Source organism: Labeo rohita, chromosome 15, assembly GCF_022985175.1.
Source record: "Labeo rohita strain BAU-BD-2019 chromosome 15, IGBB_LRoh.1.0, whole genome shotgun sequence".
Taxonomy (NCBI): Eukaryota; Metazoa; Chordata; class Actinopteri; order Cypriniformes; family Cyprinidae; genus Labeo; species Labeo rohita.
Window position 1 is genome coordinate 34,806,556 of NC_066883.1, and position 26,503 is coordinate 34,833,058.

General features: G+C 34.7%; 2 protein-coding genes across 3 annotated transcripts in view; one reads left to right on the forward strand and one right to left on the reverse strand.

Moving 5' to 3' along the window:
- Positions 1 to 26,503, reverse strand: part of LOC127177051 (uncharacterized) — a 219,621-nt gene that overhangs the window by 61,990 nt on the left and 131,128 nt on the right. The gene's annotated exons all lie outside the window — the stretch shown is intronic.
- Positions 1,122 to 26,448, forward strand: scaf4b (SR-related CTD-associated factor 4b). Of its 2 annotated transcripts, XM_051128995.1 has the most exons (19): positions 1,122 to 1,314; positions 1,979 to 2,062; positions 2,950 to 2,994; positions 3,085 to 3,246; positions 3,333 to 3,462; positions 5,022 to 5,212; positions 5,401 to 5,496; positions 5,709 to 5,794; positions 5,875 to 5,938; positions 6,023 to 6,190; positions 7,175 to 7,245; positions 7,693 to 7,907; positions 8,072 to 8,172; positions 9,777 to 9,890; positions 10,385 to 10,541; positions 10,655 to 10,749; positions 24,746 to 24,889; positions 25,451 to 25,513; positions 26,309 to 26,448. In XM_051128995.1, exons 1-18 carry the CDS (start codon positions 1,279 to 1,281, stop codon positions 25,481 to 25,483), a joined length of 1,992 nt encoding a protein of 663 aa, XP_050984952.1. In that variant the 5' UTR covers positions 1,122 to 1,278; the 3' UTR covers positions 25,484 to 25,513; positions 26,309 to 26,448. The 2 variants fall into 2 exon arrangements, with proteins under 2 accessions (XP_050984952.1, XP_050984951.1); XM_051128994.1 differs by lacking the exons at positions 24,746 to 24,889; positions 25,451 to 25,513; positions 26,309 to 26,448 and having other exon boundaries at positions 10,655 to 17,858.

Consider the following 26,503-nt stretch of genomic DNA (forward strand, 5'->3'; position numbering starts at 1 on the left):
AAACACAATAATCAAATTGAAAAAACGAAGAGAAAAATAAATACAAAAATAAGTAAATACAAAAATAAAACACAATACAAAGGGCTTAATCACCAAAAAAAATCTTCAAAAGATTACATAGTTTAAGGGCTTTTTTATGACGCATAAGTTTTAAAGATTTGAAGATCATTAAATCTTTCTGAAAAAGTGAGAAAGTGTGTGTGTGTGTGGGGGTGGGGGGGGGGGGGGGTTATTAAAGAATCTGCATTTATGAATAAAATAATTTGCCAAAATCACAATATTATTCACCAAAAATTCGACATCACAATTCCGACGAAAGGACAAATATTTTACAATTTTAAAATTAAAGTCAGGTATCACGTATTTCAGACTTAACCAAGTAGAGATGTCATACCAGAGTTTCTTAGAGAATTTACATAAATATAATAAATGTTCCAATGACTCTATGTCTGCTTCACAAAAAGTGCATTCATTACAATCCATATTAAATCTATGTCTGAGAAACTCATTACAGGGATAAATATCATTAATAATTTTAAATTGAACTTCTTTTACCTTTGGTAAAAGTGGAAAAGAGAGAAATCTTGTTCTAATTTGAACTACTTTATCTTCTGGAAAATCAAAAACAAGAGTTCTCTTCTTTACTTTAGAAGGGAAAGTCTGTGTATTTACTAGTGTTCTTAAAACCTTATTTTTACAGCTCTGGTCTGTAAAATTTACACCTGAGATAATCAGATTACTTAATCTTGCTATGACAGGAAAATAACACAATGCACCTTTAAATAACTGCACCAAACCAGCAGGGACAGCTTTCAACAAAGATGCATATAATTTCTGAGTACAAATAAAGCATGACACACTAAGCTCCTTGAATTTTTAAGAGATTCTTTAAAATGTTTAATTCGTGTGTTTTATATTACGAACATTTTGGGGGGATATTTATTTATTTACAAAAAATCGGAAGAGGGATACTGCTACATAAAATACATAAAATAAAAAAGAGTTCAAATAAAATATTCCTGAAATAAATAAATAAATACGATGTATTATATATCCTGGATATATTTTTCTATCAGTTACCACTGTCTCTACAGTTGTTCTCCGGTCCGCGGTGCGGCGCTCTCGGCCTGAGCGCTCATCACATCTCAACGTTTGCGGAAGGTTGTGTTGAGTTTCTGAGCGTCTATCTCACGCGGCCTCGTCGCGAAAATCTAGTTTACACATGTTTGTTCGGGTCCAAGAGAACATATTCAAAGACATATTAAGTTACTAACACCCATGGACATGGAAGCGGTGAACGCCTTTAATGGGGAGGTGAGATTTCGCGTTTTATTTGAGGTTTACCCTTTAGCATTAGCCGAGCGAGGGCGCCAAGCAACTCCAAAACAATCCGTGTTTTATGTTTGTTTGTTGGTCAGTGGTGGATTAATATCGTAGGTTTTTTGCTGTTTAATCTTTTGAAGTCAAATAAAAACATTAACATAATATGTGACGTGAGTATGAATGAAGTTCGTGTGTTTAGTGACCTTCCACCTGTTCGTGGTGTCAAACTGCGGTATATTAAAATTAGTTTTAATTAGTTTATACAGAGATTATATAAGGGATACATCATATTTTAAGTGATTCAATCTAGTTGTGAAATGTTTGTTGTATTATAATTGAATATGGAGAGAATTGTAGTGGCGCCCCCTATAGATTCAGATACCTGATCAACTTTATTGATGATTTAATCAAGTATTACAATGGTGTTCCTGAGCTCAGAACAGAAATATGCCGTTTTTATTGATTTTGTTGTGAGGTTAATAGCATGTTGTATTTATTTGGAAGCTTTTGAGACTGATTTGTCCTCTAACTGAACTAAAAGTTTTGCATGCCATTTGGTACGTTTTAATCTCAGTTCTTTCTTACACTATAATTTCTTATAAATGTGATTTTTCTGTGCCCTGTTTATTTCTGCGCCCTGTTTACTTCCCTATAGATGTCGTCCATGATGGACATGACTCCCCCGATCTCTCGAGCCAAAATGATGTCTGTAACCAAAGCAGGAATCAAAGCTATCAAGGTAAGCCAGGACAAATATGGATGTTGTTCGTTTCATGAAAGGTTCTTGATAAAGAATTATTTGAATATTATTTGAAGAATTATTTGATTTATGTTCCATGTTATTTTGAGTGATTCTCATCTAGAAATAGGTTTAAAAGATCTGTTTTACATGCACAATCATATACTGATTATGCTTGAAGCAATAGTTCATGCAAAAAGTATAAAATTACAGCTGATAAAAACATCACAATAGACTCCAGTACATTAATGAATGTCTTGTGTAAAATAAATCACCAAGACGTTTTTAACTTAAAACTGTTGCTTTTTGGCTAGAGTCCTCTGTCCATAATTTTGCTTTCTTTAGTGGAAAAGTGGAAAGTTTAGGGAAAAGTCATGTGAATCAGGAGAGAAATATGCACAGGTCAAGTGCCATTTATAAGCCAGAAAAGGTTTAAAAAATGTATTGGTGAAGTTTGATGTGAGAGGAAAACAGAAAATGGACTTGATGAATTATGGCTTCATATCTTCATAATTTGTTTAAAGTTAAAATCCCTTAATGATGGGTTTGATTCTTACAAACAAGCAGCTTTTCACTTTACAAGATGTTGATTGAAGGACTGGAGTGGTGTGGATTACTTGTGGATTATTGTAATGTTTTGATCAGCTTTTTAGACTCTCATTCTGACGGCACCCATTCGTTTCATAAGGTAGAATGCGTTAATTACGTTTATTGTTTTTAATAGTTGATGCTGATAGTTGTTTATTGATTTATTTATTTTATCTCAGAATGATTGGTGTTTTGAAACTCATTGTGACCACACTTTAATACACAGCATTTACATTTCTGTTAATGTTTTGTTAAATTTTTCTTTTGTGACTGAGTTTTTGATTTATTTGCTTTGTTAGCTTTACAAGCACGTTGTTCAAATCGTGGAGAAGTTCATCAAGAGGGTATGTAATAAACAATATACAGACATTCTTGTACTGATGATTTGCTGTTATAGGAGGGTAAAGATTAAATGTGTTTATTTTTTTCATCAGTGTAAACCAGAGCTCAAGGTTGCTGGGCTCTATGTGGTCGACTCAATTATCCGACAATCGCGCCATCAGTTCGGTACGGACAAAGATGTGTTCGGTCCAAGGTTTTTGAAAAACTTCACTGTTACATTTCAGAACCTTTTCCAGTGCCCCGCCGATGACAAGGTACATCCAGAATATACAGTGAAATTACAGCGAGGGGTTTCGGTGCTGGTGGATTTTATTGAGGAATTTTGTTTGTTGAAATGTAGGGGAAGATATTGCGTGTGTTGAATCTGTGGCAGAAGAATGACGTGTTTAGCATGGACATCATTCAGCCACTGTTAGACATGGCCACAGCTCCTGTACTCCCTGTTGTGGAGAATGGATTTACAGCTGCGGGTAAATAAACAAAACAAATGAATGTTGATTATGCTTTATTTTTGCTCTTCTTTTGTATCAGACCTTTTGAGTCAAAGTCTATAAATTGACACTACCTTTTTAAATGTTTGGCATTGTTAAGATTTCTTTCCAGGGGTGCATTTACACTACCAGTCAAAAGTTTTTTTTTTTTTTTTTTTTTTTTTTGAGAAGCCACCTCTTCTCACCAAGCCAGCATTCATTTGATCCAAAATACAGCAAAAACAGTAATATTGTAAAATATTTTTATTATTTAAAATAACTGACTAACTATTTTAAAATGTAATTTATTCTGTTGTTTCAAAGCTGAATTTGCAGCATCTTGACTCCAGTCTTCAGTGTCACATGATCCTTCAGAGATCATTCTAATATGCTGATTTGCTGTTCAAGAAAGATTTTATTATGATTATTATCAATATTTAAAACAGTTGAATACATTTTTCAGGATTCTTTGAGTAGAAAGATCCAAAGATCAGCATTTATCTGAAAAGCTTTCGTAACATTATATACTATACTATTCAAAATCTTGGAGTCAGTGTATATATATATATATATATTTTTTTTGCTGATGATATTAATGATAGAAATTAATAGAAATTAATACTTTTATTTAGCAAGGATGCTTTAAATGTATCAAAAATGATGATGAAGACATTTGCAGTTTTTTTTTAAAAAAGATTTCTGTGTCAGATAAATGCTGTTCTATTCATCAAAGAAACCTTTAAAAAAAATGTTTTTTGAGCAGCAAATCAGAATATTAGAATGTTTTCTGAAGGATCATGTGACTAGATTAATGATGCTAACAATTTAGCTTTAAAATCAAGGGAATAAATTACATTTTAATTTAAATATATTTAAATATAAAAGTTATTTTAAATAATAAAAATATTTCTGAATTTTACTGTTTTTTTTTTTCTTTGTACTTCAAATAAATGCAGGCTTGGTGAGCAGAGGAGACTTCTTTAAAAAACATAAAAATCTTACAGTCCAAAAACTGTTGACTGGTAGTGCATTTGAACAAAAATACAGTGAAAACTATAATATTGGAAATATTGGAATTTAAAATAACTGTTTTCTATTGCAATATATTTAAAAATGTAATTTATTCCTGTAAGCAAAGCGGAATTTTCAGCATCATTACTCCAGTCTCCAGTGTCACATGATCCTTCAGAAATCATTTGAATATGCTAATTTGCTGCTCAAAAAACATTATCATCTTGATATGTTTCAATGTTGAAAACCGTTGTGCTGCTTTATATTTTTCCACCCATTTTGTCTATTTTTCAGAATTTTCTTGAATAAAAATTCAAAAGAACTGCATTTATTGCATTATACATTGTAACTGTTTTTGTTGTCAATTTTGATCAGTTTAATGCATCTTTGCTAAATTTCATTGCTTTTCTTTTGACAACAACAACAAAATCTTACTGAGTGTAACTTGGTAATAGTAGTGCATATACTTGCCGAAATTGTTACCGTAGCCTGTATCATATTCAAACTGTCAGCCTGTTAAGCTGCACTTTTGTCATATTTTTTGGTAGCACCTCCAGCTGTGCCAGTGCCAGTGGCAGTGCCAATCCCAGTGGCAATGGCAGTGCCGGAGCCAGCGCCAGTACCGGCACCAGCACCAACTGTTGCTACGACAGCAACAGCGGCCCCGCCCAATCAAATTCAGAACCCAGTGGCCCTTGCTGCAGTCGCCCAGCTCCTCCAGGGCACAGGGGGCATTGAGGTAAAACAACACTTAATAATACTAATAACTTAGTTATTCCCAATACAGATTATTAAGCATGATAAATTATTGTGAAGTATTAAAATTACTAGAACTAATACTGAAATAAAATTAAAATGTAAATTGCTTGTGTGGTCATTGAAATATGTGTATGTTGATTTTTAATCTGATATGTTTGTGTGTTTCAGTTACAGCAGCTGATCCAAACTCTCCAGCAGGCTGGAGGGGCGGGGCTTCCTCAGGCCACTGCCCCGCCCCCTGAGCAAAAACCATCATTAGCTAAGGTAAGCAGTCTGAATGATTCAGTGTGTTGCTTTACAACCATTTTGACATTACCCATACTTGCATATATGTCTAGTTAGGGAATGAATAGAGTGGAATCTGGAAGATATTAGCCTTATCTCACCGATTATGCTATTTAGAAACCACAGAGTGAACATATTGCTTGGAGTTATTAATCCACTTCCTGTAACACTTTGTTTCTGGTTTGACTCAGTCTCTGCTAGATCGATTTGATTATGATGATGACCCCGAACCTGTGGAGGAAAAGACTGAACCAGCTCCTGCAGCTCCTGTTACCATGTAGGACATAATAAAATGTATATCCTTCTGTTCACATATGGTGAAATATCATATTGATTTAATATTGTCATTCTTTATAGAAACCTACCACCAGAATTACAGCAAGCCCTTCAAGCTCATCTTCTAAGCCAAATCGTTAACCAGGTATTTGCTCTGACATACTGAGCTTCTAAGAATACGGATTTGTCAGAGATAATGTATGCAATCAAAGTGTTTCTTGATGTCCAGACGCAGATGCAGGGTCAGATGATGTCGCAGGGTCAAGTGCCGGCCCAGGGTCAGGTGGCACCTCAGGAGTTCCCAGCGACTGTTCAAACCCCCCAGATACCAGATAACCCTCATCAAGTCTTTGATGAAAGTGTCATACAGCCTAGTACAACCCAACAGCTACAACAGGTCTACACCTACACCTTTACCTGATATTAACGTCTCTCATAACTCAAAATGTCCTCATTAGTTCAAGTAGGGCTCTTATTGCATCTTAAATGGAACACCTTTTAAAGTAGTTTTATTTTTTCTGATTTAATTACAGTTTTTCTTGATTCTGTTCAATGATTACATTTTAGTACAGTTTAGACCCTGAACCACAAAACCAGTCGTAAGTAGCACAGTTTTATTTGTAGCAATAGCCAAAAATGCATTGTTTTGGTCAAAATTATCGATTTTTCTTTTATGCCAAAAATCGTCAGGATATTAAGTAAAGATCATGTTCCATGAAGATATTTTGTAAATTTCCTACCGTAAATATATCAACTTAATTTTTGATTAGTAATATGCATTGCTAAGAACTTCATTTGGACAACTTTAAAGGCGATTATCTCGATTATTTTGATTTTTTTTTTTTTTTTTTTTTTTGCACTGTCAGATTCTAATAGTTGTATCTCAGCCAAATATTGTCCCATTTTAACAAACCATACAACAATGGAACGTGTATTTATTCAGCTATAAATGATGTATAAGTCAATTTCAAACTTGACCCTTATGACTGGTTTTGTTATCCAGGGTCACATATGCAATTCACACTCATGAGATACATGTAAAAAGTGACAGTTTCTTCATTACACTGAACCTTTTTGACTAGTGTCACGTGTGCTTTAGTATGTGTAGTAGACAAAACTCCTAATGCAAACTCTGTTCACGCAGATGTAATATTTGAATAACAGTTTTTAGTATTTTAATATTATATTCACAATCACGTCCATGTTTTATACATCCAAAATTTGACATTCTGAGCTATACAGTATTTTTTTTTTTTTTTTTTTTTTTTGTAATTCTGTACACGTGTGCCGCATCACGGAAATCACAGAGCCATACTTACATGCTAAAATGGTTTGTTCTTAATTTTCTGACTTTCTAACTTTTTTTGACTCATCATTTCAGGCTTCAGCTGAGTCCGAACGCCCAGTGCATGATGGAAGAGATCGAAGACACAGCAGACGGACGAGATCAAGGTATGTTAAATGAGTGTGCTTGAACTTAAAGGGCCATATTTACTAAACAGGGTAAATTAGTGTTAGAGTGCAATTCCATAAAAGTGCAGATGGGAGGGATTCATTCTGCAGGTGATTTACTGACAAAGTGAACATTAAAAAATAAAGACACAGCATCTTATTTCCATAATATTTTAATATTCACAGACTAATAAATCAGGCAAATTTACCGATCGAAAGGAAAAACTCCTACAAATGCATGTTTAATAAGATGAATTGCAAAAATAACTGTGTCCACTCCTTTTCAGCGCTTATTTCCCACTGCATGTCTTTAGTAAATCCTGACAGCAGGTTTTTTTTTTTTTTTTTTTTTGGTCAAATGAGGATTTGTGCTGGCACAAGCTGATAGTAAATCTGGCCTAAAGTCTATTAATAAAATCATTAATTTCAGATGTTATGTCTCTCCAGGTCTCCACGGAGACGATCATCATCACGCTCACGAAGGTCACGGTCCGGTTCACGTTCCCACCGAGAACGGTCGAGGTATCACCGTACACGTTCACGATCCAGAGAGCGCCGAGGCCGTTCCCCACGAGCCCGATCAGAGGAGAGGAGAGACAGGGAGAAAGAGCGAGAGCGGCGGCAGAAAGGACTTCCACCCATCAAGAAAGAAACTCTAAATGGTGAGAACACCATCTTATCTTATGTAATTGTGTCTTACTACAGTGAAATCTTAATACAGTTTTTATAAACGTGAAATAGAATGTATATATCATGAATGTTAGGTGTCAGCTTATTGTGTTATTGTGTTGATATGCTGTTGAGTGTTTTTGTTTGTTTTTTATAGTGTGCAGTACTACATTATGGATCGGACAGCTGGACAAAAAGACTCAGCAGCAGGACATCATGAGTCTGATGGAGGAGTTTGGACAGATCGAGTCCATCAATGTGAGTATAGATCAATTACATCAATGTAAAATCCTTTTCTTTTCTTTTTTTTTTTGTATTATTTAGCAAGGTTGCATTAAATTGATCCAAAGTAACTGTACAGACATCTTTAATGTTACAAAAGATATATCTTTCAATGCTGTTCTATTTTTAAATAAATGTTCTGTTCATCAGAGTCCTGAAAGAGAGTGTATCACAAAAATAAAAAGCAGTTATGTAAATTATTTAATATAAAACTCTTTTCAACGTTTATAAAGAAATTTTTCTTGAGCAGCAGATCAGCATATGATTTCTGAAGGATCATGTGACACTGAAGACTAGAGTAGTGATGCTGAAAATTCAGATTTGATCACAGGAATAAATTGCATTTTACTATACATTTAAATAGTAAACACTTATTTTAAATTGTAATAATATTTTACAATATTACTGTTTATCAAATAAATGCAGCATTGGTGCGCATAAGAGACTTTTTTCAAAAACATAAAAAATCTTACCAAAACTAAACATTTGAATGGTAATTTCTAGAGCATTATAGGCATTGGAATGCATTGGATTTTTGTGTATTGTTTTGTTCGCTTAGCCACATGTTAATGTTAAACTCTGCATATGAAGCTCAGATAGGTTCTTATAAGCAGAGGTGCACATAAGTGGGACACAGGTGCGCGTATGCAACCAAAATAAAAAATGTGCTGTTTAAATAAATTCAGAGCGCTTATTTGCATACCAACAAGTTTAACAGGTGTTAATGCAGAATTACCATTTTAGATCGACAAGCTGTAATACTGTATAAGATATTTGAACTGTATAGCTATCTGCTGCCGTTTTCAAAGCACAATGCAGAACTGTGACATTTTCATTTACCGAATCTCATTTCGTCAGGGCTCCTCCATTTAAAAAAAAAAAAAAACACGTTCCAGGGTGGTAAAATATACATTGTTGGTGGGGTTCCCCTTGTCAAATTCGTATTAAAAGGGGATAAATGTCATGTTATTGGGGTCACTTTAACCCACCGACATGGAAAAACAACTCGTGGCAACCCGGCAAAATAAAAGCTTGCTGATTTTAAAAGTAAATATTCTTTTTTTTTTTTTTTTTTTAAGTTTACTCTGAAATAATTGTATTTTTATTTAATACTTTTTATTTTAAAATATAATAGTATTATCACACTTTTTATTATTATTTTTATTTTATATTTTAATATTATTATTTTTTTTTAATAGTTATATTTAATAGGTCACATTATTTGAAGTGTGAGGACCAAACTAAATCTCCAGGTGCTCTTATGAGAACCAGGCTGAAAAACGTATGTGCACCGCTTGTACGATTCAATTTCAGTTAGGATGCAACTACCTGTGTAGACAGCAATGCTGCTTCCTAGATTTTGGAACAGATCCTGTATGTAAAGCTTGCTGGTAAAATTTGCATCTTCTCCACAATGGAAATTTGGCTCACAGGAATACAGAGTTAAATGTGAAACCACAATGATCTATTAGAATGAATTCCCTTGCATTATTTTATTTTATTTTATTTTATTTTTTTGCATGTTTTTACTACTTAACTCAAGTTAAATTGCTTTTAATTAAATGTACATTTCTGTGTAGATGATTCCTCCCAGAGGTTGTGCCTACATTGTCATGGTGCACAGACAAGATGCCTACACAGCTCTGAACAAACTCAGCAGAGGGGCTGTTAAAGTCAACCAGAAAACTATTAAGGTACCATAACCAACCTTTTGTTCCTGTTGGCAGTATTTTTGGGTTAAGATATCTAGTCAAAGTTATTATTGCTTATATGACTCTCTTAAATACATTTAGCATAGGCTTTTATTAAAAAAACAGTAATATTGATAGTGTACAATGCCAGGTTTATTAGAAAGCTGGATTAGGAGACAGTGTTAAATTCTGAATATTTGATTTTGAATGGTAAGTCCATAGCATTCTGTATTAATATATTTGTATTACATCTGTACTGTTTCTTCTCATGTAATTATTTTAATGGGTAAGTAAGAAGTTAATTTCGATAATCATTTTATTTCTGTGAATATACTTATAGACAGTTTCTAGTTAGACACATCTATTCTTTAAGCGGTCGTAATGTGCTTGCTTTGTTCCAGATTTCATTACTTTGTTCCAGATCTGATGTTTGCATGTGTAGTAGCTTGTTTTGAATCTATGTGTGGGCGGTTGTTTGACTTGCTGTCCTTGATCAGATCGCATGGGCGTTGAATAAGGGCATAAAGACGGACTTGAAGAAGTATTGGGACGTGGAGCGGGGCGTCACGTATATCCCGTGGGAAAAAGTGAAACCTGATGATATTCGAAGTCTTCAGGAAGGAGGCATGCTTGATGCTGAAACACTCAAACCAGGTAAACACCCACATTTCTTAAGCTTCTAATTTATTCTTTAATTAATTTCAAAGGACATAACATAAATGTATATGACATTTGTTTTTAAAACAAATTTTTAATTTGATCTTTAGAGTGGAAAAGTGTTGTGGCCAAGCCGGCTGTGCCAGTAACAGAAGGACCTGAAGGAAAACAGGAAGACGGAGCTGCACTACCAGCGGTATCACAGGTAAAATACGAGGGGTTTCCTACAGAACTCCTCAAGGGTGTTCAGTGTCTCGGTCAAATTTTCTGCTCTCGTTTCGTCTCGTCTTCGGCATATAGGAGGCAAACAATGTTTCTGTGTTCTTTGCTTTGCACTGACCGTTTACTGGTGCATGGTTGCCATCATTTCTGGCAAATGAAGAGCCATAGAGCACAAAATAAAACAAGGTTAGTGTCATGACTGTCTAGTTTTCTTTCCGTGCTTCAGTGGCATCGCTTTCAATGACGGATTTTGTCACAACACGGTCACTGCTGTTCTAAAGAAGAGCTTATTTTGCATAAATGTGTGTCTGTATTAAGCCAGCCTATGACAGTTGACATGCACACAGTCTCAAAGGCTCTTCTAAATCTGTTGTATATGTTTTAGATGGACTCGGTTGCTTTTTAAAAAACTTTCAATACTTCACTGAAGTTGTTGAAATGACTTGTACATGTTACTTAGATTGCTGCTCAAATGAACAGTTCACCCAAAAATGAAATTTTGCTGAAAATGTACCTATCCTCAGGCCATCCAAGATGTAGAATAGTTTGTTTCTTCATCAGATTTGGAGAAATGTTGCTTTATGTCAGTTGCTCACCAATGGATCCTTTGTAGTGAATGGGTGCCGTCAGAATGAGCGTCCAAACAGCTGATTAAAAACATCACAATAATCCGCACCACTTTAGTCCATCAATTAACATCTTGTTAAGTTAAAAGCTGCGTGTTTGTAAGGAACAAATCAGCTGTTAGCTGTCTCATTCTGACGGCACCCATTCACTGCAGAGGATCCATCGGTGAGCATGTGATGTAATGCTACATTTCTCCAAATCTGTTTCCAGGAAGAAACAAACTCATCTTCATCTTTTATGGCCTGAGGGTGAGAATTTTCAGCAAACTTTCGTTTTTGGGTTATTTTTTTCTTTAAAGATGCACAGATGCAAATAGCTGTACTTGAGATCAAAAACTCAATTTTTAGTAAATGTAATTTACCAGCTTCAGATTTGACCCAAATTTGACTATTTGTGAAACAAGAACAGCGTCAGCAAGCAATGCAGTACACAAGCTCTAAACGGAAATAACATTCGGGAACCCAAAGAGACCATGCAATATTAATTGTCTTGTTTTCTCCATCACAACTTAAGTTTATTATGATCTTGACACAAAAACAAGTTTTTCTGACAAGAAGTATTAAATGTAATGGTATTGCGCTGCCTCCAGATAATTTATCAACATTAAACGTCTGTCATTCTTATATAATTAGCCCTAAATAGTATGATTTCCATTGTTTAGTTACTGTATAAAATGGAACACACACAGAGAGAGTGCCTTATAAATAAATGAACTTTATTAGATAGATTTAAATGATCTATTTCAAAGAGAAGACGCACTGTGAACACAACACGGGTTGTTGTTTCTCTTCAGATGGTTGAAGTGAAGTAAACAGTTTACTGTTCTGTGTTCTATCTACAAATGACACTTCACATACATGCACTCCATAACACAGTGAAGCTCATAAACTGGGCCAGGAACCAAAGGTTTAGGAATCACTTTTAGAGGGAAACCACAATTTTGGTGCGTCACTGGCTGAATTAGGCAGAAGGCGGAAGAACAGTTGCTGGAAAGACGCAAAAGAGGACAACAGGTGGGTTCAGGAAATGCAAGGAAAATCAAATATAGGTCATGAGTCAGCTTAATATGATACCACATGAATTTTATTTATTGCTATTAAAATGTTCGTTTACGTTAGGTTAAGATGTTTGCATCTCAAATGTATAGAATATTATTTTAATGGTAAAAGAACAATCTAGCTTTACTAAAATGTACATGGCAAAATACTTCTATGCTAAAGATACCTCATACTTTTTTTTTTTTTTTTTTTTTTCTTTTTTTATTACAAAAGTTGTAATTTGTCCTAATGAGTGTATTAAGAAACAAAAACATCTCTAAGAAAGGAACACCTTACATTTTTTTCAGTTATCTACATTTTGAGGAAACTAAGAAAATGAGATTAAAAATGTGCACCTTTGAAAAAGGTACAGCTTTAAAACGATAATCTGTAGTGATATTAGAAGCTTGAGCCTAATGAAGATCTCCACTCAGTTGGAATGAGTTTGTAGGTTTGGTTTTGAAGATGTTCACTTCCAGAACAAAAATGCACAGATAATTTACTCACCCCCTTGTCATCCAAGATGTTCATGTCTGTCTGTCTGTCTTCAGTCGTAAAGAAATTGTTTTTCAAGGAAAACATTTCAGGAATGTTCCCCATATAGTGGACTTCTATAGTGTCTGTGAGTTTGAACTTCCAAAATGCAGTTTCAAAGGGCTCTAAGCAATCCCAGCTGAGGAATAAGGGTCTTATCTAGTGAAACGATCTGTTAAAAAATAATTACAATTTATATACTTTTTAACCTTAAATGCTCGTCTTGTCTAGCTCTGCATGAATGGTGTATTTCTGTTCAAGACTGTTAGGGTATGTTGAAAAACTCCTATCTCATTTTCTCTTCCAACTTCAAAATTGTCCTACATCACTGCAGAAATACCAACCCAGTGTTTACAAAGTGAACATGGAAAGGAGATCAAACGGCTATTACAAAAAAGGTAAAATAGGGATGTAGGACGATTTTGAAGTTGTAGAAGAAAATGAGATGGGAGTTTTTCAGCATACTCTAACTGTCTTGAACCAGATTGTAGATAATTGTAGTTATTTTTTGCTTCATTTAGTGCTCTTTTTGTTCTCGTCTCTTGTTAACTCCTGAACCACTCTGACCGGGTCAATCCACGAGTTGTCTGACAGGTTCAGTGATTCGCAAACTGACTGTTTTGACTGAGTTATTGAACCATCAAGAATTAATTTGAATATTTGCTAGTCCTGAACAGAGAAATTGAGCAAAAGCAAAAATACAATAACTATAAATAACATCTTAATCCTAAATCAGTGACTTCTTATGGCAAGACATTTTAATTTGCATTAATAAAACTAGATTTTGGTTTATGTAAGTGCTGCTGAGGGAGATATCTGGCTTTGTGCATGAAGAATTCTTTTTGAGAAAACGGCCCCATGGGAAGCATGCCAACATATAATGTTGTCGCACTTCGGGTGTCCCAGGTTCGAGTCACAAGTTGCAGACCTTTCCCGATGCCATCCCCTTCTCTCTCTCTCCCACTTCATTTCCTGTCAATACTTAGTTGCCCTATCACAATAAAAGCCAAAATGCCAAGAATATATCTTAAAAGAAGCAAGAAGCAGAATAGACCAAAATTGACCAGTGCATGAAAAACACAAGTGTCTTTCCTTAATCAATAGAAGACCTTCAGTATTGAAAAGCCACAGGATCTCAGACTGATGCTCTACCACCTTGATACTGAGAAGTGATGCTTGTAACAATGCTGCTGCCCAAAAGTTACCTAACGTTTTTTTCACTAATTACCTCAGTCAAGTCGATGATATTAAATGCACGTTTTCTACAGACATTATGCTCTTAGTTTAAAATGCATAGGTTAGTGAAAATAAACCTTTGTTTAAGTCACATTCTTAAAAATAAAGGTTCTTAGGTGCCATCTGTGGTTCCTTGAAGAAACTTTAACATCCTTGGAACTTTTCCAGTGCACAAAATATAGTAGAAAAATGTTCTTCACACTAAGAAAAAAAAAAATGGAAGTTTTAAGGGAAACAAAAATGGTTCTTTTATGACATTGCTGGGAAAACACCTGTTTGGAACCTTCATTTTTAAGATGGTAAGACAATTTAAAAAAAAAAACACCTTTGCTCTTAAGTCCCACAGCACCACAATTTTTCTGTCTGGCTTATTCAATATCGGCTGGCATACTAAATGTTTAGTTGGTTCTTCACGTAACCTAATGTCCAGAAACTCGTTGAACAGCCCAGCAGTGCTTTGTTCAAACTAACGACGGTGTATTGAAATGACACGTGGGTTAATGCATTTTTAGAGCTCTTCTGCTGCTTTTGAATGGAATGAAATCATCAGTATTCTCCAGTGGACTCACAAAGGTGATGCTGGATTTTGGATGTTCGTCTGCTTTGCGGTTCTATGAAGAACTCCGGTGCTGGGAAGGTAAACGGTCATTAATTTCAGGACGGTAGTTATTAGTTGAACCTAAACTTCACTCAGCCACATACACACGGAAAGGTAATGGCTTAACACCAGGATGAATGAAGTTTCACAGTTCTAATCTAGTGATTTTTCGCTTGAAAATTGCAGCGCAATACTTGCATTGCAAAACTTTTAAACAACATTTTCGTTGTTCAGGATTCAAATCTTGAGTATGAAATGCGCACACCTCGTTTTCGAAACGGCACAGTGACATGCGTAGATTGGAGAGGTGGAGCGTTGTCTCTACTGATCTACCACAGCGATGGCCTTGTGTACCTCTGGATTGAGTCTTTCATGAAACGGCATCACCAAATGGTGATTGGTTGGAATCGGCTGGAATCATTTTGGTCGGGCGACCAGGATGTGTGATATTCTGGAGCGTCTGCTCTCTTTCCTCGAAGGAACCAGAGATTTGGTAAGGTGAAATTCTCTTTTGTTTGACTTTGGTCCAGCCACGGTTTTAGGCCACGCGTTAATGGCCTATACTTGCGTTTTTCATACTCTGCATAAACATGACTTTCAGCTGATATTTTCAACATGCAAAATGACAGAAAACATTTTTTTGTGCCAACGTATGCAAAATTTAGCCTTGACGCTATCGTCTGAGATAAAGTATGAACTTTATTTTCTGCTGAAGCAGCAAGTGTTAACTTAATAGTGAAAACAAGTTCTTTACTGGCATCAGTGGTTTCATGAAGAACCTTTAACGTCAGTGGAACCTTTCCTTTCCACAAAAGGTTCTATAGAACCTTCAAAAATGATCTTCAAAAAAAAAAAAAAAGGTTCATGGTGAACCAAAAATGGTTCTTTTGTGGCGTCACTGCAAAATTACACTTTATGTAGGTTTAGGGTACTGTTATATTTTGCAGTATGTGAACCAGTAAGTAATATGCTTTGATTTGACCTTGGCATGTTTTATTATTTTCAAATATGTTGCCTTTCGCAGCCCAATTGAATTACGATTCGAGAAAAAGATGGTTGGTCACAATTGACATTGGATTGATTGTTTACTGCACATGTTGACAAATTTAGCATGACAGCTAGGTATTATATTCATATAGGAAATCTGCACAATGTGCATCCTCCAAATATGACCATAGTTAAATAACTTGGTTTCAATAAAGAAGTCATAGGGCATTTCAATGCATAGATTTTTAAACCATGGGCAAAAATGCATCTAAGTAGATATTTGATACTACTAAACATTTTTATGCCCTTAACACAATCTAATTTGACAGCAGATTCATTGTGTTCTACTTGATTCTTCTATTCTATTCTATTCTATTCTATTCTATTCTATTCTATTCTATTCTGTGCCCCCAAAAAAGGATTTGGACATATCTTTCACACTTAATTTCTGAATTTCATTGTATCAGATGTAAAATATCAAACATAATGTCATCTGTACATACATTATGCTGGAGCTTTTCTTACTTTTCTGAGCTGCCACCTTGATTGCTTTTTAATCAACTGGTCTCAGTCTTTTTTTTTTTTTTTTTTTTTTTTTCCCTGTGGATCAGTGAAGTCAGTTCTCCCTGCAATTACCCATGTGTCCTTGCTGAATCATCACCGTGCAAGACTTTTAGTCTCTTTTTTTTTTTCTTCTTTTTGTTTCATCTTGCTTCATTGAGAAAAACAGTTGAGGTAGCATTTACCTTAAAACAAATTTCACTCAGAAATTGTTTATTGTTAAAAAAAAACAAAAAAAAAAACATGAAATTTTGTTATATGATGGAAATAATTTCTACACATTTGTGGCCACTTTATCTCCCACAAGCGAAATGCCGTTTTTCACAGACGTGATACAGTGAAAAACAGTGGAGACTTCATCTTAATTTATGCATCTTTGTAATTGTGACTTAACCTGATAATACTATTTCAATTGATTGTCAGGTTCATACATTTTTTATAAAGCACAACATCAGCGATAGGATGGAAAGACACCCCACCTAATAAATACTTAATGAAAATAAACAACCTTAGTTCTTTAGCTTAATTGAGTTTATGATTGCATAGCAACATCACTTTATTATTAATTTATTATTGAATATTAATTTACGCTATATTAATATTGAATTCAGGATTAATGTTGAATATGCTCACACAGGAGTTTATTGGTATTTCACAACAGCTTCAAACATATCCTTTTAGTATATAAAATCTGAATTTGTTAATCTAATCCAGTGTCTGTTTTGGTATTTTTTGGGAGCACTTTTAATATCTTAAGTCCACCATTAGATATTGTAATCCAAAACCTCTATGGCCATTTCATATGTAAATAATCTTCTCTCCTCTGGAGGAAACAACAGTCACAAAATGAAAATCATTCATTTTCTAACATCTGCTACGGCTCGCTTGTTCCTCATTTGCTTCTAAATGACTGCAGTTCATCAGCTCAGATGTCTCCACATGTGCAGGGCTGTTTTCCTGTTGTAGTGTGAAGATACTGTCAGTGAAATCTGTCTGTGTTTAGGACAGAGCTGTATGCTATTAAACTAACATGAACTGACTGATAGTGAACCATTTTATTTGCCCAGGACCACCTATCCTATGTAGACATTAAAATAGGACTTTCGTTCTTTTCTAGCAGTTTAGTCCCAGGATTTTTTTTTCTACTTAATACTCATTGCAAATTGATATCATGCTCGGCTCAATTCAGGGATTGTGAGTCTACAGCAGGCTGGGCTTTAAACTCCCCTACAGGAGATCAGACTCTCAGACTTTAATGGCAAACTACATGATATCTTAACTGTTTACATACTGGTATGCTTAAGTTTTATAGATGTATGTTTAACTTGGAAGCTTCTTCCCTTATTACTAGCATCATGCCTTTGTATGACAGTAATATGCTTAACAGTTTTCTGGTCATTATCTGAACTGGAAATCTGACTGATTTGTGTTTTCATTGCTTTTTCCTTCTGTTTTGGCACATCAAATAGTGTATTTCTCTCTTTTTGTTTGTTTTCTTTTTATTTGAATATATTGAAATTTTACTTGAATGCATGCGTAACTTGCTTTTTTGATTATTAAATATTAACTATATTACTTAAGTAATGTTAATATATTTAAATAAAACATTATAGTGTATAATGTTATATAAGAAATGCTTAAGTGTTTAATTTATATGTATCAGCAAAGCAAACACCAATTTTCTTTTTAAAGAATATTTTTTTAATACGTTTTAATACATTCCCCAGTGCGTTAGCAAGAGCTAATGAATTAAATTTCACTCAATAGCAATTCTAAAATTCTTAGTTAATGAACTGCACGAATTCATGGGGCTGTTTCATTTTCAGTATTGTTATACTGCGGAATTCAGTGTTTGTTTGTTTTTGTTTTTTTTTATAAATATGTGGACATAAACACAGCCTGATGGTTCAGGTTGAAGGTTCATTCTCAAGAAGGTCTGATCCAAGGCCTGGAGAGTTACTGAGATCTCAAGTCAGCATCAGGAAGGTGCTGTGTGAGCGCTGATGTAAGTGCTGAGGATGCTGATTTTCCTGAGAAACACTCATTGTGCCCTAAGTCTAAGTACCATCAGTCTTAAACATTTAATACTCTGCAGAAAAAAAAAAAAAAGCATTAGTAGTGCGTCTAAAACTTTTGTCATGTTTGATAAGTGAGCAGGAACATGTATGCCAGACAAAGAGAGATGTTATTAAGGTTTCTCTTTTTCGATTCAATGTTCCCTTCTGAGTATTTGGACACTGAACCAACACAAAAGTCTGAATACTGTTGTTAAGGCAGCAATATGCTACACAACTTGCGAACAATAGGCACTATATACTTACTGACGTTACAGAGGAGTAACTGGACACCTAATGACTACACAACTGAGGATCTGACACTTTCACAACAAACTCATGCAGAAACATGTGACTTGTTGCTAGGAGACGCATGAAAAAAAAGTATTCTAAATACGGCTCAAAATATCGAACGTTTGATCTCCGATGACTGAATAGAAAGAGTTTGCCCCCATCATACACCAAAGTGATTTCTTTTAAAATCTGTCAACTCTGACTTCTCAACATCTGCAGATTTGCTCTAACTTGCAGCAACTAGCGTTGACTCGTGTAGACTTAAACAGGTGTGCACTGTAAAAAAATAAATCTGTAGAATAACACTGGCAGCTCATTACACACAACATTATGCAATTTTATGGACATTTCGATTAAAGGAAAAAGTTCACTTCCAAAACAAAGATTCACATATAATGTACTCACCCCCTTGTCATCCAAGATGTTCATGTCTTTCTTTCTTCAGTCGTAAAGAAAAGTTTTTTGAGGAAAACATTTCAGCATTTTTCTTCATATAATGGACTGAATGGAGCCTCGATTTTGAACTTTCAAAATGCAGTTTAAATGCGGCTTCAAATGATCCCAAATGTGGTTGTAAAGATCCCAGCCAAGGAAGAAGGGTCTTATGTAGCGAAACAATTGGTTATTTTCATTAAAAAAATACTATTTAAATACTGTTTATTCTCAAACGCTCGTGTTGCTTTACTCTCGTTGAACTCTGTGCATTCTGACTCAAGACAGTTAGGGTATGTCGAAAAACTCGTATTTTCTCCCTCAACTTCAAAAATCATTTCAAAATCATGCTACATTGCAGCAAAAGTACCGATCCAGTCTTTGCAAAGTAAACATGCGAAAAAGATCAAAACCCTTAACAAAAAAGGTAAAACAGCGATATAGGATGATTTTGAAGTTGAGGGAGAACATGAGATGAACATTTTTCAAAATACCCTAACTGTCATGAACCGGAAAAAAACAGTCCAGGCAGAGTAAGACAAGACAAGCGTTTGGCATTAAATAGTATATAAATTGTATTATTTTTATGAAAATAACCGATCACTACGCTAGATAAGACCCTTCTTTCTCGGCTGGGATCGTTTACAACTGCATTTGGGATCATTTGAAGCTGCATTTAAACTGCATTTTGGAAGTTCAAAGTCGGGGCACCATATCAGTCCATTATATGAAGAAAAATGCTGAAATGTTTTCCACAAAAAACATAATTTCTTTACGACTGAAGAAAGAAAGATATGAACATCTTGGATGACAAGGGGGTGAGTACATTGTATGTGAATCTTTGTTTTGAAAGTGGACTTCTCCTTAAACTCTAAAACACAATGAAATGAAGTGTGAAATTCAAAATACTAGTAAAACACCTATAAATATAAATACAATTTTTTTTTTTTTTTTTTTTTGAGTGTGGGCAACATAGGCCACCCCTGCTCTAGACTTGTACAAAAATCTGTACAAAAGTTGTGTATTATATTTCAGCCTTTAGATGACAAGAAGAATGTTGATATGTTTTTAAATTCTAAATCATAACAGACAACAAATGTACAGTTTTGACACTGGGGTCTTGCCTTAATATACAAAAGCAAAAAGGTAATTTCAAAGTACTAAAATGTACCTTTAAGGCACTAATATGTAACATTTAGGGGTAAGGTACAAACATGTACCTTTTTCACTTTTGTACCTTAGAGTACCGCCCCAGCGATAGAACTGTACCTTTTTTTCTGACAGTGTACCAGTCAAAATGAAGAAAAAAAAAAAAGTATTGTGCCACTGTTTGCTTGCTTGGTATACTGATTGAGCACAATAGCATTCAGACACTTTAGTTGTGATTTAAGTGTATAAATACTTTTTGGCTGCAATGTATAACTTTTATAGAAATTTGTTAAATATTGTTGGAAACACTTCACAATTAGGTTCTATTAATTTGTTATTGCATTAGGTATTATAATCTAACAATAAACATTATTATTATGTATTAATCAGTCAATGTGCATTTCTACACATACTGTATAATAATTTTCAAGTTATATAAATTAACATTAGGTACTGTATTATATATGAACAATATTATTTTTAATAATTGAACAAACCTAAATTAATAAATGTATTATGGCACCTAATTCACATTTGCAAACTGAACCTTAAGTGTTGTTACTGTATTTTTAAATGACATTTTAAATGTGCACATGTATGAAGTCATTTAATTTAATGCATTTAGTTTAATGATTTGTGAATTAGTAGAGTTTAATGTAATGCGAATATGAAATCATTCTAAAATAGAATATAATTAACTGAACATTGATTTAAATTGCCCAAAGAAAAGTATATAGTTAAGTACTGCTATTTAGAAAATATTGCATTAATCTCTCCTTTACTGAGTCTGTTAAAGGTGGGAGTCTTGAAAGTATATTTGTAAGACTTTCTGACCAGTACAAGCAATGCAAACAATATGCAAAACATGCCACTAGATGTCCTCATTCTGCATGCACATTATACATGTTTGTGAGGATTGTGCCTCTCTAGGCTAGGGGTGCAACTCAGTCCTGAAGGGCTGGTGTCCTGCAAAGTTTAGCTCTAACTTACCTCAACACACCTGCTAGGAAATTTCTACTATGTCTAGTAAGAGCTTGATTAGCTGTTTCAGGTGTGTCTAATTGGGGTTGGAGCTAAACTCTGCAGGACACCAGCCCTCCAGGAATGAGTTTGGGCACTCCTGCTCAAGGGTCATTGGGTATCTGGAATTTAGTCCATTCATCTGGGACCAAATTTGAATCAATAAAGAAATATAAAAATGGTTGCTAATAAAATTAATTTATATAAAAAAGTTCCTTCTAGATTCTTTCCATTGCAATCTTAGTCTCAAGTCTCAACTTTTATTATCCACCTTATTCTTCAGTGCGTAAGCAAGCCTATGGGTGAGACTTTCGGTTCATTAGTTGCTATTTGCTTGTTAAGTGAGGACATGACGTGTCCAACGTCCAAGCCTCAACTTATGTCACTTGAAAATACCATCTCAACAACCGTTTATGAGCACTGTTTATTCATATTAAACATTTAAGCTAAACGTTTTCAAATATACAATGTACACTACAGTCTCTGTACTCACAGCATCCCAAACACAAATCATTTTTATATTTATTTACATGTATACAGTAGTCAACTTCTGAAGTAGATCAAAAAGTCCATCAAAGTCTTAAGACAAGAACAAGTATTGTTTTGGTTTTATATATGTGACCCTGGACCACAAAACCAGTCTTAAGTCGCTGGGGTATATTTGTAGCAATAGCCAAAAATACATTGTATATGTCAAAATTATTGACTTTTCTTTTATGCCAAAAATCATTAGGAAATTAAGTAAAGATCATGTTTCATGAAGATACTTAGTAAAATTCCTACTGTAAATATATCAAAACTTAATTTTTGATTAGTAATATGCATTAGTAAGAGTTTCATTTGGACAACTTGGGACAACAAGGTGATTTTTCTCAATATTTTGATTTTTTTGCACCCTCAGATTCCATTTATTCAAATAGTTGTATCTCGGCCAAATATTGTCCTATCCTAACAAACCATACTTCAATAGAAAGCTGTTTATTCAGCTTTCAGATGATGTGTAAAGCTCAATTTTGAAAAATTGACCCTTATGACTGGTTCTGTGGTCCTTGGTCACATATTTTATATATTTTTTTGGTTTGTTGTTTTCTTGTGGCATCTAATAGAGTGTTTGGACATGGAGACGGTGACGCGTGACGTCAGACTTAACAAGCGAATAGGAAAATAATGAGAAGAATAACAATGTGCAGTAACCGGTAAAACAGTTTGCCCTACAAAGCATGCTCCCAATTATTAAAATGATATGGTAAGACACTCCAATTTGCAATATCAAGCAAAACTAACTGTTTGTACAGCTAATAGTTGTTGGACACGGATGAGACCGGAAGCCTGACCCATAAAATTTACACTGGTCTGTATATTATGAGTTATATAACTGAATAAGAGTGTGAAGTAACTGTGTTTATAACTATTTGGATGGACAGAGAGAAATTAATGCACACATTGTGCTGTTATTTTAAAACATTTTATTTTAATACTTCAGATTTAAGTTTTTTTTACAAGTCTATTATTGTGGTGATATTTAAGATAAAACCTGCACCAAAATAAAATAAAATAAAATAAAAACTAAGTGAACCAGCCAGGTTCCTTGAATACTACACAGAGCATCCATCACACACTTGCCAGGTTTGTAAATGGTTACGGATTAAAACTACTAATCATACGCTAAATGTTTAAGGCTCACATGCTACTGGACTTTCAAGTCATTCCAAACTCAACTCATTCACATAGGAACACGCTCTACAAGACACATGGCAACTGAAAACAATAAGTGTTCTCAAAACATGTTTGATATCCTCCCACTGGATAGATTTGCAGTCTGAAGATAAAATAAGAAATATCAGAGTGTCCATGATACACAGATTTTCAAAACGCACAGTTTTCTCAAAATGCAAAACTGACTTTGACTTTCTGCAACATTGTCAACTCACCTGGATTGTAAATCAGGGCAAAATGTATGTAAAATATTCAGTGGGTGGTCTAACAAAAGTTGCAAAGTGGACCAGACTTCATGCTGGTAGTTAAAATACTGGCTGTGTGATTAAAGAGAAGTCCATTAAAAATTAAAATGAGCTGAAAATTTGCTCTTCCTCAGGCCATGCAAGATGTAGATGAGTTTATTTCTTCATGGAAACAGATTTAGGAAAATGTAGCATTCCATCACTTGCTCACCAACGGAGCTTCTGCAGTGAATGGGTGCCGTCAAAATGAGAGTCCAAACAGCTGATAAAAACATCACAGTAATCCACACCACTCCAACAGCTTCACTCTTGTGAAGCTAAAAGCTGCAAGCTTGTAAGAAATCCATCATTAAGGTGTTTTAACTTTCTAGCTGTTGCTTCAGGCCAAAATACCAAACCGTAATCCATAGTAATTCTTTCTCCAGGGAAAAGGCCAACCTGTTTTGTCCTCACACATCAAAATCCACACACATTTGTTTAGAGCTGTTGTGGACTGTTCTGGCTTGGAAACATATTTCTCTCCTGATGCAGACAAGACTTCTTTTCCACTATTAAGAAAGCAGTAATATGAATAGAGGACTTATGTTTTAGCTAAAAGCAACAGTTTGAAGTTTAAAATGTCTTAATGCATTTATTTATGACAAACACGCAACTTTTTATTTCATGAGACATTAATTAATGGACTGGAGTCACGTGGATTACTTGTGGGTGAACTGTTTATACTAAATACTTTGAGAGCTACTCAAAGACAGGGCTTCATTCACATTTGTATATTTAACGTCATCCACAATTTTTTCTTCATCATAGAGATGTGTTACCACACATTCACACTGTTTCATAGACAGTCTTGCTCTCTCTTGTAAAATGCGAACATCCACATTGCTTCTAAGCTATCATACAAAATAAATTTGCCAAACATATGCATTCACCTTGCGACAAGGATGTTCTCCACAGCATTTTATACCAACTTCCAAGGTCTTTTCAAGTTGGCACTGACATTTCAGAGCGCATAAGATACCAGGGTCAGGCGATGGATTTGCTGTATCATATTAAACAGTAGTTATTTTTTATTTATGCTGGGTGTGGAAAAAAAAAAAAGGTAATGGAAGAAGAAACCTCTTATTGTTTTATATGAGGTCTGAATGTTGTACAGTACCTGTACATGTACGATCTTTAGTTTTGAATGTATATCTTCAGATGTTTTTCAAATAAAAAAAAATCTGAATAGTATTACCCTGCACATGATTTACTCTCCGCCTGTGAGATTATTCCTTACTACTGCTTCTTGCACTTAATCCTTGCTTTTTTCCCAGTGTAGTTTACAAGGTCGTTTCTAAAATAGCTTACTTGTGTGGAATAAAGAATGCAGCAGAACACTCTTTGCCTCCTCATGCCCTTATAAACACATCTTTATGATTTCTCAAGTCTCAGTGACGTTTAGTATGTCCTTTCAAATGGCTCTTCTTCTTGTTTTCTCTCTACATTATAGAGTCCTTCGGTTCAACCTGTTGTTACAATGAATGTTGTTCCGGGTCCCTCTCCTACCATGAGTTTACCACCTCCAGCCATGATCACAGGAGCCTCCCTCCATCGTTCCCTCCTCCAGTATTCAACCCCCCACAGATGCCTGCAGGTACTTCCTTTTTGAAAGAAATTAATACTTTTATTCATGAAGTATGCATTAAATTAGTCAACAGTGGCAAAAAAAAAAATACATTTATAATGTCACAAAAGATTCTATTTCAAATAAATGCTGTTCTTTTGAACTTTCCGTTCATCAAAGAATCATGAAAAATAAAATTTGTCATGGTTTCCTGAAAAATATTGGGCAGCACAACAGTTTTCAACATTTATTAATAAGCAGAAATGTTTCTTGAGCAGCAAATCGGCATATTAGAATGATTTTATTCATCATGTGATACTGAAGACTGGAGTAATGATGCTGAAAATTCAGCTTTGCATCACATGAATAAATTTCATTTTACAATATATTCACATTGAAAACAGCTATTTTGAATTGTAATAATATTTCACAATTTTTCAGTTTTTTCTGTATTTTTAATCAAATAAGTGCAGCCTTGTTGAGCAGAAGACATGTTTTAAAAATCTTTCTTTTCAGTGTTTAGATGAATAGACCAAGCATAAAGTAATAACACAAATTCACCTTATGAATTGTTACCTTGTTTTTAACCAGTATTCCCACCTGCCATCCCAGTGGCCTCTATGAACCCTGCAGGTCCTCGTCCATCCGTCACAGGTATCAACCAATGTACAATTAAATTCAACATGAAGTCAAAATTGGCTAAAAACCTGATACATGTTCCCGGTCCTATCATGAATGATTCATAATTCAAATTCCCTTCTTCTACATGATTTATCAGTGCACGTAACTCCAAAGAAACCAGAATGGTTTTTAAAATCTTTCAAAATGTACTCAATCCACCACTGAATCATTTAGTTTTATGGGCTAATGTTGTAAAATGTGACCCTGGACCACAAAACCAGTCTTAACACAGGTATATTTGTAGCAATAGCCAAAAACCCATTGTATGGGTCAAAATTGTTGATTTTTCTTTTATGCAAAAAATCAGTAGGATATTAAGTAAAGATCATGTTCCATGAAGATATGTTGTAAAGTTACTACCATAAATATATCAAAACTTAATTTTTGATTAGTAATATGCATTGCATTGGACAACTTTAAAGGTGATTTTCTCAATGTTTTTTTTTTTTTTTTTGTTTTGTTTGTTTTTTTTGCATCCTCAGATTTTTGATTTTCTTAATAGTATTATCTCCACCAAATATTGTCCAATCCTAACAAACCATACATCAATGGAAAGCGTATTTATTCAGTATGTATAAATCTCAGTTTTGAAATTATACCATTATGACTGGTTTTGTGGTCCAGGGTCAAAAAATTTTAAGTGATCCCCAACTCTTTTCTGATATGAAACAATCACGTTCTGCCATCAAGTCACTTCCAGATGCATAAAATCAAGTGATGAAGGTGACTTACTAAAGCTAGTGATGTTTTTGTCTTTTGTAATATCAGAAACCCCAACTGAAGAACCTTCAGATGAATCCCACGAAGCTCCCAAGAGTCACATGGACCCAACAGGAGCTCAAACGCTCAGTCCGCCTCCTCTCGGAGGGATTTTGGGGCCCAGACCGGGACCCCTACCACCACACCCCCCCGTGGGGGTCCGGCCACCCTTTATGCCCCCTTTCGCTAATAACGGGCCTCATC